This window comes from Schistocerca gregaria, chromosome 3 (genome assembly GCF_023897955.1).
Source record: "Schistocerca gregaria isolate iqSchGreg1 chromosome 3, iqSchGreg1.2, whole genome shotgun sequence".
NCBI classification, from domain to species: Eukaryota; Metazoa; Arthropoda; class Insecta; order Orthoptera; family Acrididae; genus Schistocerca; species Schistocerca gregaria.
This window is the reverse complement of record NC_064922.1, coordinates 149,818,994-149,835,115: the sequence shown is the minus strand read 5'-3', so window position 1 is coordinate 149,835,115 and position 16,122 is coordinate 149,818,994. Positions and strand designations below refer to the sequence as shown.

The 16,122-nt window shown below is 39.4% G+C and overlaps 1 protein-coding gene across 1 annotated transcript in view; it reads left to right on the top strand.

Moving 5' to 3' along the window:
• LOC126355061 (UDP-glucosyltransferase 2-like) overlaps positions 1-2,163 on the top strand; it is a 79,066-nt gene extending 76,903 nt beyond the window's left edge. The window contains exon 7 of the mRNA XM_050005229.1: positions 1,418-2,163. Coding sequence (XP_049861186.1) covers positions 1,418-1,694 — 277 coding nt within the window. The 3' untranslated portion in view covers positions 1,695-2,163. The remainder of the gene's footprint in view (positions 1-1,417) is intronic.
• The last annotated feature ends 13,959 nt before the right edge of the window (positions 2,164-16,122 follow it).

Here is a 16,122-nt window from a genome sequence, read left to right as displayed (position 1 = left end):
GTGCGCTGATATGAAACTTCCTGGCAGATTAAAACTGTGTGCCCAACCGAGACTCGAACTCGGGACCTTTGCCTTTCGCGGGCAAGTGCTCTACGGACTGCTCTACCGAGTTAGTCTCAGTCCGGCACACAGTTTTAATCTGCCAGGAAGTTTCATATCAGCGCACACTCCGCTGTAGAGTCAAAATTTCATTCTGGAAACATCCCACAGGCTGTGGCTAAGCCATGTCTCCTTTCAGGAGTGCTAGTTCTGCTAGGTTCGCAAGAGAGATTCAGTAAAGTCTGGAAGGTAGAAGACGAGATACTGGCAGAAGTAAAGCTGTGATTACTGGGCGTGAGTCGTGCGTCGCTAGCTCAGTTGGTAGAGCACTTGCCCGCGATAGCAAAGGTCCCGAGTTCGAGTCTCGATCGGGCAGACAGTTTTAATCTGCCAAGAAGTTTCATTTGAACATTATCAGCAATCTCTTTTAAACAGTTCGCCTACAACTTCAGAACCCACTAAATTGATTAGGTGTTTAATATGGGAGCTGCAAATGCTGGTGGTATGACGTGATAACTTTCATACCATAGTATCTTCAAAATTTTTGGTTAAAATTACGAAACGTAACTGTTTTATTGGTTTTCTAACCAGTTAGCTACCATTTAGAAAATTGTAAAATTGTATAATGAGCAGTGGGGGGGGGGGGCGGAGTGTTGCCATGTCACGTTACACTGATTTTCCTTCAGGGACATGGAGCGTCACATGTGTAGAGTCCAGTAACATCAAGATAGTTCTCTTCAGTGTAGACACAAAATTGGTTTATTGTACCATATTTACGAACCAGCTCACACAGCTTCTGTCTGAGGTCATCTTAGTTTCACTGGAATTTATATTGTTCAGTACTCTTGATAGTAAAAGTATTGCGTAGAAACGGAAAGCAAAAAGTCTCTAAAGTCTCATACTTCGTACCGTCGCATCTGGAACTGCTACTTGAATATTAAGAGCACAAAGTGTCACATACATTATTGTAAATAGTTAAATAAAATGGACATACATTTTATTCTTTATTATTCTTCCTGCTTTTAAAAAAATAATCTCTTCAGTTTCTGGGAAAATGTTTCCATCGCTGCACTGTTGAGAGGAACCCACTGTAAAAACTAATTACGCCTTCTTAGAGTTTACATCTTTCATTACTCATTCATTGGTCGTGAGATGAGTTCTCTATCATTACATAAGCAGTTTCTTTCTCTGTTCCAATCGCAAAGCCCTACTGCATCCAACATTATCCTGCCCCTCTTCGCTTTCATATTTTCCTCTTGCTGTAATTCTTACTATTTCTCCTTCTGCATTATCGAAAGTCAGTTTTCTTGATTCATATAGACACTCCAGTATGATATGAATTGCAAGAATTCATTGTCAACCTTCCTTCTTTCAACAGGTTCAACGAAAACATGAAGCAGTTCTCAGCTGTCTATCGTGAGCATAAGGAAGAGAGCCTTCCTAAAGCCATGTGGTGGATCGAGTATGTACTTCGACATAACGGGGCTCCACATCTCCGCAGTGCTGCAAGAGACCTGACCTGGTACCAATACCTGCTTCTAGATGTCATTGGCTTTGCGTTGGCTATTGTAGTCTGCTTTTGTATATCTCTATATTGTATAGTTAGGTTTCTGACCTCCACACTACTTCAATTTAAGAAACTCAAAACCAGTTGAGAACCTAATATTGTGTTACACAGAAGTATCTTTGCATGTTAATTTATTGAAAAACTCTGTGTCTGGAATGGAATAGTGAAATAGATTCATGCACACTGATTCGTAAAGTCTTTGTCAAGATTGTGTAATTTGAACTGCAAGGATATAACTTTTAAATCTCATTTACTTGGCGTCACAGGTGGGAAAAACTGTGAGTGTATAAATTCACTGTGTTTGATGTAATTTAAACTGCATGCCAAATGAATTTTCTCTTGTTTCCGCAGATATTTGCAATTTTGTTTGTGAAGTGTGTAGGTGGAGTCAGATCAAACAAATACAGTGCGTCATGTCTCTTACGCGACGCCCAGCGTCGTTTTGTTTCCTGTTACAAACAAACTGATTTCTGCATACATTTTTACAGTATTTCTAAATAAAGTACTTTATCATCTACAGGATACTTCATTGAATAAAAACATTCCGAAACAGCTAAGAGTTTTGTGTTCTTTAAACTGAGTGAAATCGCTTCCCTACATAAAAGCGCCCCCCTATGAACCATGAACCATGAACCATGGACCTTGCCGTTGGTGGGGAGGCTTGTGTGCCTCAGCGATACAGATGGCCGTACCGTAGGTGCAACCACAACGGAAGGGGTATCTGTTGAGAGGTCAGACAAACATGTGGTTCCTGAAGAGGGGCAGCAGCCTTTTCAGTAGTTGCAGGGGCAACAGTCTGGATGATTGACTGATCTGGCCTTGTAACAATAACCAAAACGGCCTTGCTGTGCTGGTACTGCGATCGGCTGAAAGCAAGGGGAAACTACAGCCGTAATTTTTCCTGAGGGCATGCAGCTTTAGTGTATGATTAAATGATGACGTCCTCTTGGGTAAAATACTCCGGAGGTAAAATAGTCCCCCATTCAGATCTCCGCGCGGGGACTACTCAGGAGGACGTCGTTATCAGGAGAAAGAAAACTGGCGTTCTACGGATCGGAGCGCGGAATGTCAGATCACTTAATCGGGCAGGTAGGTTAGAAAATTTAAAAAGGGAAATGGATAGGTTAAAGTTAAATATAGTGGGAATTAGTGAAGTTCGGTGGCAGGAGGTACAAGACTTTTGGTGAGGTGAATACAGGGTTATAAATACAAAATCAAATAGGGGTAATGCAGGTGTAGGTTTAATAATGAATAAAAAAATAGGAGTGCGGGTAAGCTACTACAAACAGCATAGTGAACGCATTATTGTGTCCAAGATAGACGCAAAGCCCATGCCTACTACAGTAGTACAAGTTTATATGCCAACTAGCTCTGCAGATGATGACGAAATTGATGAAATGTATGATGAGATAAAAGGAATTATTCAGGTAGTGAAGGGAGACGAAAATTTAATAGTCATGGGTGACTGGAATTCGTCAGTAGGAAAAGGGGAGAAGGAAACATAGTAGGTGATTATAGATGGGGGCTAAGAAATGAAAGAGGAAGCCGTCTGGTAGAATTTTGCACAGAGCATAACTTAATCATAGCTAACACTTGGTTCAAAAATCATAAAAGAAGGTTGTATACATGGAAGAATCCTGGAGATACCTAAAGGTATCAGATAGTTTATATAATGGTAAGACAGAGATTAAGGAATCAGGTTTTAAATTGTAGGACATTTCCAGGGGCAGATGTGGACTCTGGCCACAATCTATTGGTTATGACCTGTAGGTTAAAACTGAAGAAACTGCAAAAAGGTGGGAATTTAAGGACATGGGATCTGGATAAGCTGAAAGAACCAGAGGTTGTACAGAGTTTCAAGGAGAGCATAAGGGAACAATTGACAGGAAAGGGGGAAAGAAATACAGTAGAAGAAGAATGGGTAGCTTTGAGGGATGAAGTAGTGAAGGCAGCAGAGGATCAAGTAGGTAAAAAGACGAGGGCTGCTAGAAATCCTTGGGTAACAGAAGAAATATTGAATTTAATTGATGAAAGGAGAAAATATAAAAATGCAGTAAATGAAGCAGGCAAAAAGGAATACAAATGTCTCAAAAATTAGATCGACAGGAAGTGCAAAATGGCTAAGCAGGAATGGCTAGAGGACAAATGTAAGGATGTAGAGGCTTATCTCACTACTGGTAAGATAGATACTGCCTACAGGAACATTAAAGAGACCTTTGGAGATAAGAGAACCACTTGTATGAACATCAAGAGCGCAGAGGGAAACCCAGTTTTAAGCAAAGAAGGGAAAGCAGAAAGGTGGAAGGAGTATATAGAGGGTCTATACAAGGGCGATGTACTTGAGGACAATATTATGGAAATGGAAGAGGATGTAGATGAAGACGAAATGGGAGGTAAGATACTGCGTGAAGAGTTTGACAGAGCACTGAAAGACCTGAGTCGAAACAAGGCCCCAGGAGTAGACAACATTCCATTAGAACTACTGACGGCCTTGGGAGAGCCAGTCCTGTCAAAACTCTACCAGCTGGTGAGCAAGATGTATGAGACAGGTGAAACACCCTCAGACGTCAAGAAAAATATAATAATTCCAATCCCAAAGAAAGCAGGTGCTGACAGATGTGAAAATTGCCGAACTACCAGTTTAATAAGTCACAGCTGCAAAATACTAATGCGAATTCTTTACAGACGAATGGAAAAACTGGTAGATGCGGACCTCGGGGAAGATCAGTTTGGATTCTGTAGGAATGTTGGAACACGTGAGACAATACTGACCTTACGACTTATCTTAGAAGAAAGATTAAGAAAAGGGAAACCTACGTTTCTGGCGTTTGTAGACTTGGAGAAAGGTTTTGACAATGTTGACTGGAGTACTCTCTTTCAAATTCTGAAGATGGCAGGGGTAAAGTACAGGGAGCGAAAGGCTATTTACAATTTGTACAGAAACCAGATGCCAGTTATGAGTCGAGGGGCATGATAGGGAAACAGTGGTTGGGAAAGGAGTGAGACAGGGTTGTAGCCTCTCCCCGATGTTATTCAATCTGTATATTGAGCAAGCAGTAAAGGAAACAAAAGAAAAATTTGGAGTAGGTATTAAAATTCATGGAGAAGAAGTAAAAATTTTGAGGTTCGCCGATGACATTGTAATTCTGTCAGAGACAGCAAAGGACTTGGAAGAGCAGTTGAATGGAATGGACAGTGTCTTGAAAGGAGGATATAAGATGAACATCAACAGAAGCAAAACGAGGATAATGGAATGTAGTGAAATTAAATCGGGCAATGCTGAGGAATTAGATTAGGAAATGAGACACTGAAAGTAGTAAAGGAGTTTTGCTATTTGGGGAGCAAAATAACTGATGATGTTCGAAGTAGAGAGGATATAATATGTAGACTGGCAATGGCAAGAAAAGCGTTTCTGAAGAGAAATTTGTTAACATCGATTATAGATCTGTCAGGAAGTCGTTTCTGAAATTATTTGTTTGGAGTGTAGCCATATATGGAAGTGAAACATGGACGATAAATAGTTCGGACAAGAAGAGAATAGAAGCTTTCGAAATGTGGTGCAACAGAGAATGCTGAAGATTAGATGGGTAGATCACATAACTAATGAGGAGGCATTGAATAGGATTGGGAGAAGAGAAGTTTGTGGCACAACTTGATTAGAAGAAGGGATCGGTTGGTAGGACATGTTTTGAGGCATCAAGAGATCACCAATTTAGCATTGGAGGGCAGCGTGGAGGGTAAAAATCGTAGAGGGAGACCAAGAGATGAATACACTAAGCAGATTCAGAAGGATGTAGGTTGCTGTAGGTACTGGGAGATGAAGCAGCTTGCACAGGATAGAGTAGCATGGAGAGCTGCATCAAACCAGTCTCAGGACTGAAGACGACAACAACAACAACAACAACTCACAAAAGCGATCAGCTTATTAGCTGAATAATTTCTTTGACTGTAAACTAATCAAGTGTAAAAGTTACATGCAATACTTGTAATCATATTTACCAAGAACGAGATCAAAACACAACTGTAAAAAATCCCTTCATGCTAGAATTACAAGTTATTAGTTATGTGATCTACCCATCTAATCTTCAGCATTCTTCTGTAGCAGTACATTTCGAAAGCTTCTATTCTCTACCTGTCCAAACTATTTATCGTCCACGTTTCACTGCCATACATGGCTACACTCCATACAAATACTTTCAGAAACGACTTCCTGATGCTTAAATCTATACTCGATGTTAACAAATTTCTCCTCTTCAGAAATGCTTTCCTTGACATTGCCAGTCTACATTTTATATCCTCTCTACTTCGAACATCATCAGTTATTTTGCTCCCCAAATAGCAAACCTCCTTTACTACTTTAAGTGTCTCATTTCCTAATCTAATTCTCTCAGCATCGCCCGATTTAATTTAACTACATTTCATTATCCTCGTTTTGCTTTTGTTGATGTTCATCTTATATCCTCCTTTCAAGACACTGTCCATTTCGTTCAACTACTCTTCCAAGTCCTTTGCTGTCTCTGACAGAATTACAATGTCATCGGCGAACCTCAAAGTTCTTATTTCTTCTCCATGGATTTTAATTCCTACTCCGAATATTTCTTTTGTTTCCTTTACTGCTTGCTCAATAGAGAGATTGAATAACATCCGCTATAGGATACAACCCTGTCTCACTCCCTTCCCAACCACTATTTCTCTTTCATGCCCCTCAACTCTTATAACTGCCATCTGGTTTCTGTACAAATTGTAAATACCCTTGTGAGCAGAAATTCATCGGAGAATGAGCTGAATGTATGGTGATAACGTCATGACTGATGTTGTGCGTGAATGGCGCCGAAAGTTTAAGGATGGCCGAAATGACATGCGTGATGAAGGGGGCAAAGGACTCAAGTCTGTCGTTACAGCCGACCTTGTTGAACGAGTTGACAGACTGGTTAGAGAAAATCGTAGGTTCACCATAACTGTTTTGCCTATGGAAATTCAGAAAGTTTCAAGATTTTTCACACACTGTATCGTTACTGAACAGTTAGGCTACAAAAGACTTTGCACTCATTGGGTCCCAAAAATGTTGACAGACGCCCACAAAAGTCACCAAACAGCGTCAGCTTTGAATTACCTTGACCACTATCACAATAGAGGAGATAATTTTTTGAAATCAACTGTCATTGGAGATGAAACTTGGATCCAATATGACACACTGGAAACAAATCGACAATCACAACAATGGATGCATCCAAATTCACCAAACAAACCAAAAAATTTCAAACAAATATTCAACAACACAAAAGGTTATGGGTACCTTGTTTTGGGACCAAAAAGGTGTGTTGCTTATAGAGTTTATGCAGACCGGAACCACTATCAATGCAGCTGCTTATTGTGAAACTTTACGACGTTTGCGCAGAGCCATTCAAAACAAACGAAGAGGAATGCTGACTTCAGGAATCGTGTTGATCCATGACAACGCACGTCCACACACTGCTGGCACAACCCAATGGCTCCTTCAACAATTTCAATGGGACATTTTCGATCATCCGCCGTACAGTTCTGATTTGGCATTCAGCGACTTTACCCATTTCCCTGAACTTAAGACATGGCTAGGAGAGCAGCACTTTCAAACCAATGAAGATATTCAAAACAACGTTAATGCTCATTTGAAATCATTGGCGGCAACATTTTTTGAAGAGGGTATTGCAAAGCTTGTCCACAGGTATGATAAATGTCTCAATCTTTTCGGTGATTATGTTGAAAAGTAACCATAAGTGTACAAAAGTTTTGGTAATAAAATAGTTTCCCATGAACTTGTCTTTCATTTATAGCCTGATGTAGGTTAAAAAAAGTCCCTCATACTTTATCTGAGACCTGTTGTTCACACATGGTATAAAAATCAAGAGCCAAAATGTTAAAATTCATATATGGCATTAACAATTCTGGTGTTGCTCTCATAGGCAGCTGCCATTACTTATGGACTGACTAAAATATCTGGTTTGTTTAAAGTTACAACTCGTGTACAGGTATGTAGTTGGAATTCCTAAACATTTTTGGTTTAATTAGACTGTCTACTTTAAGTAAACGTATTTTGTTGCTGATATTGTTACTTCAGTATGCAGAAGAAAATTTAATTTTAGAGTAATCACTGAAGAGTTGAAAAAGAATTATTGTGTTCAAATATTTCAGCAAACACATAATCTTTCCATTTATATTTCTTTCAGCCAATTTACACATAAGGAAACACACACAACACAAGATCAAAGCAAAGTTCAAAATGATTCAAATGGCTCTGAGCACTATGGGACTTAACTTCTGAGGTCATCAGTCCCATAGAACTATTTAAACCTAACTAACCTAAGCACATCACACACATCCATGCCTACGGCAGGATTCGAACCTGCGACAGTAACAGTCTCGCGGTTCCGGACAGCAGCGCCTAGTACCGCATGGCCATTGCGGCCGGCTCAAAGCAAAGGTTTGTATTCATAGTGCAGTATGTTGCAAACTGAAACATGGAGGGATACACAATTCAACAATACATTCACTGGACTCTTATGCTTACATACACTTCCTGAAGTGCCTGCAGGCGAATCATTCATGACTATGCAGCAACTCATCTTCAAACATGTATAGAATTACTACAATTTCCAGATGGCATGTAATCTGAATTGTCATCATATACTTAGTTATCATCTGTACACTCAAGAACTTTACAAATGATTTTCTCCAAATGTTTCTCCTCTCCACTGTACGTTAGGAACACATCAACAGAAAAACGCACACAGAATAACTCGGCAGTGGATGTGCAGCTGGAAGGGCACACGTGGGGAGACTAGTGGTGCTGGGACTTGCGAGCGGTCACTGTAGGGGAAATGCTGAGTGCTGGATGGGAAGTACCGTTCTAAACTGGAGCCTATGCTCACATTTTGTGTAAATATTAAGTGCAACCCCTCCACGGTGATGATTCAAAAAGATCTGTCGCGTCTGCTTTGCTTAGTATCCAAGAAGAATTCTGCTGAAAAGTAACAAAAGCAGCGATTTATTTTCGGCTCGCTTGTAACCGTTTGTAGCTTTCAGAGAAGCATCATGAGTGGCGAATTTGGCATAAAACCTAAGTTTCTCCTGAGTCGTGTTAAAATTTATTTCTTTTACCAAAGCATAGCCAAGTTTACAATTTGTTATCTCACTAACATGTTGTGCAAACTCAGTTGCGTGAAAATTCTTAAACAGTGGTAAATTAAGTGAGGAATTGAGGAAACGTAAGGTCAAAATCATATGGAAAACCCACATCCTTGGAACAAAAATAAACGTGTAATGTCTTTACTTATTTTGTTCCAAAACCCACAGTATTTCTCTTTTCACCAGCTGTCGATGTCACTTAAAAATTACATTCGTTCATTGAAAAAATCTGTAGTTAATGGAATAAAACGGAAGATAATGCACTTTTGCGTAATAATCACATGGCAAAAATACTATCCACTTTGTGTGCTACCATTTGCCAAAATCTCATTTCGATGCCTCAAACTGTTCATGAAATATGAGGAATCTTGTGGATATTTCATTCTAGCTGTATCGCTGGTGCGTGCAGTCGCAAGTAACTGTGATACATCAAACCATTACTTTCTCGAGACTGGCGATGGACATCCACCCAAGTCTACAAAAAATTCAATATGTTAGCTAAATTTAGGTTTCAGATAGAATATATCATGGTAAGACAGATTTAGGAACCAGGATTTAAATTGTAAGACATTTGCAGGGGCAGATGTGGACTCTGACCACAATCTATTGGTTATGACCAGTAGATTAAAACTAAAGAAACTGCAAAAAGGTGGTAATTTAAGGAGATGGGACCTGGATAAAATAAAAGAACCAGAGGTTGTACAGAGTTTCAGGGAGAGCATAAGGGAACAATTGACAGGAATGGGGGAAAGAAATACAGTAGAAGAAGAATGGGTAGCTTTGAGGGATGAAGTAGTGAAGGCAGCAGAGGATCAAGTAGGTAAAAAGATGAAGGCTTGGGTAACAGAAGAAATACTTAATTTATTTGATGAAACGAGAAAATATAAAAATGCAGTAAATGAAGCAGGCAAAAAGGAATACAAATGTCTCAAAAATTAGATCGACAGGAAGTGCAAAATGGCTAAGCAGGGATGGCTAGAGGACAAGTGTAAGGATGTAGAGGCTTATCTCACTAGGGGTAAGATAGATACTGCCTAGAGGAAAATGAAAGAGACCTTTGGAGAGAAGAGAACCACATGTATGAATATCAAGAGCTCAGATGGCAACCCATTTCTAAGCAAAGAATGGAAAGCAGAAAGGTGGAAGGAGTATATAGAAGGTCTATACAAGGGCGATATACTTGAGGATAATATTTTGGAAATGGAAGAGGATGTAGATGAAGTTGAAATGGGAGATATGATTTTGCGTGAAGAGTTTGACAGAGCACTGAAAGACCTGAGTCGAAACAGTCCCGGGAGTAGACACCATTCCATTGGAACTACTGACGGCCTTGGAAGAGCCAGTCCTGACAAAACTCTACCATCTGGTGAGCAAGATGTATGAGACTGGCAAAATACCCTCAGACTTCAAGAAGAATGTAAAAATTCCAATCCCAAAGAAACCAGGTGTTGGCAGATGTGAAAATTACCGAACTATCAGTTTAATAAGTCGCAGCTGCAAAATACTAACAAGAATTCTTTACAGAGCAATGGAAAAACTAGTAGAAGCCGACCTCGGGGAAGATCAGTTTGGATTCCGTAGAAATATCGGAACACGTGAGACAATACTGACCCTACGACTCATCTTAGAAGCTAGATTAAGGAAAGGCAAACCTACGATTCTAGCATTTGTAGAGTTAGAGAAAGCTTTTGACAACTTTGACTGGAATGCTCTTTCAAATTCTGAAGGTGGCAGGGGTAAAATACAGGGAGCGAAAAGCTATTTACAATTTGTACAGAAACCAGATGGCAGTCATAAGAGACAAGGGGCATGAAAGGGAAGCAGTGGTTGGGAAGGGAGTGAGACAGGGTTGTAGCCTCTCCCCGATGTTATTAAATCTGTATATTGAGCAAGAAGTAAAGGAAACAAAAGAAAAATTTGGAGTACATATTCAAATTCATGGAGAAGAAGTAAAAACTTTGAGGTTCACCAATGACATTGTAATTCTGTCAGAGACAGCAAAGGACCTGGAAGAGCAGCTGAACGGTATGGACAGTCTCTTGAAAGGAGGATATAAGATGAACATCAACAGAAGCAAAACGAGGATAATGGATGTAGTTGAATTAAATTGGGTGATGCTGAGGGAATTAGATTAGGAAATGAGAGGCTTAAAGTAGTAAAAGAGCTTTGTTATTTGGGTTAGCAAAATAACTGATGATGGTCGAAGTAGAGGGGATCTAAAATGTAGACTGGTAATGCCAAGGAAAGCATTTCTGAAGAAGAGAAATTTGTCAACATCGAGTATAGATTTGAGTGTCAGGAAGTCGTTTCTGAAAGTATTTGTATGGAAACATGGACGATAAATAGTTTGGACAAGAAGAGAATAGAAGCTTTCAAAATGTGGTGCTACAGAAGGATGCTGAAGATTAGATGGGTAGATCACGTAACTAATTAGGAGGTATTGAGTAGGATTGTGGAGAAGAGAAGTTTGTGGCACAACTTGACTAGAAGAAGGGTTCTGTTGGTAGGACATATTCTGAGGCACCAAGGAGTCACCAGTTTAGTATTGGAGGGCAGCGTGGAGGGTAAAAATCGTAGAGGGAGACCAAGAGATGAATACACTAAACAGATTCAGAAGGATGTAGGTTGTAGTAGGTACAGGGAGATGGAGTTTCTACAGGATAGAGTAGCATGGAGAACTGCATCAAACCAGTCTCAGGACTGAAGACGACAACAACAACAATAATAACAACAACAGCTAAATATCATACAGAGAAACATATTACGTAATGTACACCAAAAGCTATATCATAGGCACACCGATTTTTCTTTGCAAACATTTTCGAACTTTGAGCATTATATCACTTCAGTGCAAATATCTTAACTCTGCCCATCAGCGATCGGTGTACACGTCATCATGAAGCTGACATACATAGCTATAATTAACCCAAATATGAAATTTTTTTATTGAATGGTTTCTTTAAAATCGTTCCAGTAATATTTGCAGGGAGTGCGACTCGATTCTGTCGTCGCTGACAGGCCGAAAGCTGGCAGACAACTTCGGTCTCTCGTTCCGAACAAACTAGTAAACTCGCCCAGCGCTTTTGTGTGTTTTGAACTGCACGGACTTTGATAGAACTCTATCATCATCATCTAGGGCCTATGAACCATGAGACACTACCAGAGGTTGAAAAAATTATGAATTCAAAGTATGACGTCCACCATTGCACACCGCTGAGCCTGTAGCTAGAAATTTTTTTCTTCATGAGAGAGCAGAATACAACACGGTCCATCGTTGCTGGTTTAGAGGTAAGACAATTATATTTATTTGTTATATCCACAGGAACCAACGTTATCAGCTTTGAACAGGGCCAGAGGATACAGAACCTGAGGGCCTGAATGTATTTTGCAGTGACTGCATTTCTTTATCGGTATTGGAAGTTGCATTGTGCAGTCAGTTCATATAAAGTATTGCCAGCAATAACACAGAGCAGGCACACCACTTGCAGTTACAACACGCTACACAATAACTCCAGTTTTGTACACTTTCCTAGTTTGGGCATTCATTTAAGTATTGCAATAAATGTAAAGAACGTTACATGGCTTTCAAGTATAGTGTGCTATTTTTGCAGTGTTGTTGAGTTTTTGTTTTGTACTGTTGCATTCAGTACTTATTTGACATCAGAAACTTCTTCATAAAGATCTTCCATTTTAAAATCAGGATCAATCGTAAGTTTTACAATAATATTAACAATTGATACCTAACCTTTAGTGTCACCATGTAGAGATAGAGGCTTAAAGAATTTTCATTTGTTGTCATTAAGCTAGTACCTTGTTTCTATATACTTTAAAACATTTTATACTATGAATGGCAAGCTGTTTTTATTACTGAGGCAGTTTCAAGAAGTAAAATTTTTATTAAACTGCTGTGAGTGGAATCCAAAAATTCGTCAGTCCTTTGCCTTAGTTGTTAGTGACTCCGAGGCTTCTTAACACAGCAGTGTTTCATTTTGAAGACATTGTACAGCACCTTGCACAAGTTTCATTGCATTTTAGAAGAAAGCATCGTAGAATTACGTTTGTTCACTGTCAAAGATGTTCCAGAGAACAAAAGAACACTCGTCTTTTCCCAGAGAGATATGAAGCATTTCTTAAATATTCCGTAAGATTTCAATGCATACTTTACAGCAGGAAGTAGTGATACACATCGCGTTTTTACATGTGGTGGGACTGTAGCAAATTGAGATTCATGAATTTTCTAAAAGCCTTTTAAAACTTTTTCTCTTTTTGCCTGGTATGAAAAATGACTAGAGCTTAAGAATAAAGTTCTCCCAATCAAATTTACTTAACCTCAAAGAAATTTTTACACTATTGTGTAAAATATGTGCTGGACATCCCACAGGAATAATATGGTTGTTTCCATTATACAGCATCTCAAAAACGGAATTACGGCATCCAAAATTAAGATTCACGTTGTCTGCATAAAAACTGATAAAAAGTTTGATGCAATACCGCGTTCCTTGATATGTGCTACAAAATTTGTATAAATGGCTAATGCAGTTTCATCTGCGTCTTTGTAAAAGTCAAGCACACACACGTTTTCAGATTTGACTTTTGGTTATAAAATCTTACCAGCAATGGCAATAGAAGCGTTTGTAGTAAGGCTAAAAATGACACTTTGAAGAACTATCTTTTCTTTGTGAGCAAATGTTCTGCCTTAATTATTCCAAGTTTAACTTTTTCTGCAAATATTGAATCACTATACAAGACACGATCAAGCTTAGATTTACGCTTCTGAGAATTATATGACGGAGTTTGCTTAAAACAATGGTAGGTTTGTCACTTCGGTAGCTCTAAGTTTTTCTTCTTAAGTGCTTATTTGATCAGTATTCAAAAACCTTTTGAAGATTTAGTCATATTTGCACTTCTTTCTTTTTTTGTATGATCAGTACTACTTTTGTGCTTTTGTATGTTATTTTTTCCAATAGATCGTTTGACTGCAATGTGCTGTGTGCTCTCTGTATATTACAGGGACTGGTATGATAAATGTATAAGTTTTTGAGCAGGCATCTTGAAATCAGCACATACATCGCATTTTCTTTTTTGGGGTAAGGGAAGTCCTTGAGCAGAGTTCTTGTCAAAATCTGTTTTGTAGTGACTCATTTTAATCCAATGCTGAAAATAAAAAGTTGATTACTCACCGTAAGCATATATCAAATTGCCAGACGTATGTACTACCTGTCTCTTTTACAGTTGTCTACTTAGTTGGGGATGCTGTGAATAGTTTATATGCTCTGCTATTGATTGTTTCAAATGACGCAGCAGCGGTGTAATTGCTCTCAGTTCAAATTACGCACAATTCCTAAATAATGAGAGTTGGGTGTGTAAGAGATAATCATGAACATAGGACTACATTCATTTATAATACATCCCTCTAGATAAAAAGTGTAGGAATAAAATGCTGTTGTTTGACGATCAAATAATTGAACTGAATATGTAGGAGATAAAACACAACGAATATTAATGCTAGTGTACAATCCAGAGCTTCCAGAGTGTACTTTTTTGTCTTTCGCGGATAGTACTCACGCAGAAAGAAGTCTTCTTGCACCCGAATTTGCTTCCATCTGCATCGGCATATTCGTGATATTTCGTTTCGATTGTCTTCCGTTTCCTATTTGTGCCAAATTCAACGATCTGGTGGTAGTATGACGACAGCCGTAATATGATCCCACAGTCTTTGCTAGATATAAACACTGCCTTTGAAGACAACCGTCTTTATAACATTATTTCCACGTGTAACATATACCATAGCTCCTAATCGGTATGCAGCGCAAGTTGGTAGTATCGTAGTAAAGATTTCTCCTCTAAAGTCCCTGTACCCCTCGCCCCTCTCAAACCCTGAGCTGAGGGGACTTCTTCCAGCGTAAGCACTATTGTATGTGGTCGGCTGCTTTATTTTCTTTTGGATGTAAAGAACTCTAATTCCGCAATCTCCTGTCGGCAATTGTAAAAGAGAGGGGTAATTTTGTTACATTTGATAGGGTGATATCTTTGATCATTGTTAGAAAATAAGTTAGTAAGTATATCTTTTAGCCTGGAAAAATTGGTGTACAAGGGGTCCAGAAAATGCACACTCTTTGATATGTAATATCTTTGGAAAAAATATCATTGCAGTTTTGCGCAGTAGCGTAGTCCATTGTTTTCTCAACAGACCCTGGCTCATTGTTTCCATAAGAAGACAGTGCAGCAATGCATGAAGTAAGGATCAACGCAAGGCCCCACTTACATAGTACTGGAAGTACGAAAACATGGAGTACAACACCAATGCCGTTACATGTATGGGGCTTAGCCACCAACACGTACAACAATTTATCGCATTCGAGATAAATTTAAAGCCGACATTACTATTCAGGATGTGCATAACTAAAGGTCTGGCCGACCAAAAGCATGAAGTCCAGCTTCCAGCGCTGCTGTGTTGCAACATTTTACACCTCAAAAATCTGTAAAGCATGGTGCATGTGAAAGCAGGGTAAGCCGATGAAGGGTACAACGAATTCTGAAAGCTGCAGTGTGGAAAGTGTACAGTCCAAGATCGCTTCACGCTATGAACGAGGATGTACTGCGAGTGGTTTGCAGGTATCATTGTCTGGTCTGACGAGGCGCACTTCAAACTGAATAATACTGTAAACAGACAACTGCGTGTGCTGGGCTCCTGAATATCCCCACGTTCACGTGAACAAACATGTTGATTTACTAGATGTTAATGTCTAGTGCGATCTATCATCGCACTGTTTGATTGGTCCATTCTTCTTCGAAGGTACCATAACTGGTTAGGGGTATCTTTATATGCTGTAAACATCGATTTTACCTACCATCTGATAGGTGTTTGGAAATGAAAGATTTTACCTACAATAAGAGGACGCTCCACCTCAGTACCACAAAGATGTCATAGCCTACTTGGATGAAAATCTATCTGGGCGATGGATAGGTCGAAGAAGAGGTGCTGAGGCCGCACCGTGGTCTCCAGAGCTTACACCTCTTGACTTCTACCTAAGGGGGAACTTAAAAGTGGAGTTTATCAACAGAAGCCAGCTACACTGAACGAGCCACGATAAACCATCGAGCAGTCCCGTGCGAGTATCACACCAGCAACACTGACAGTCATAGTTCGGGCAACAGTTCAGTGGCATCGACGTTTGATTGCTAATGGGGGTCATTTTCAACACATAAAATAACCTACCCCCCAGCAATGATTGTATCGGTATGTCATTTTGTTCCATTAATATTGACTATCAAAGAGTGTCCGCTTTTTCTAGATTCTTTTGCACATACAGGGTGTTACAAAAAGGTACGGCCAAACTTTCAGGAAGCCT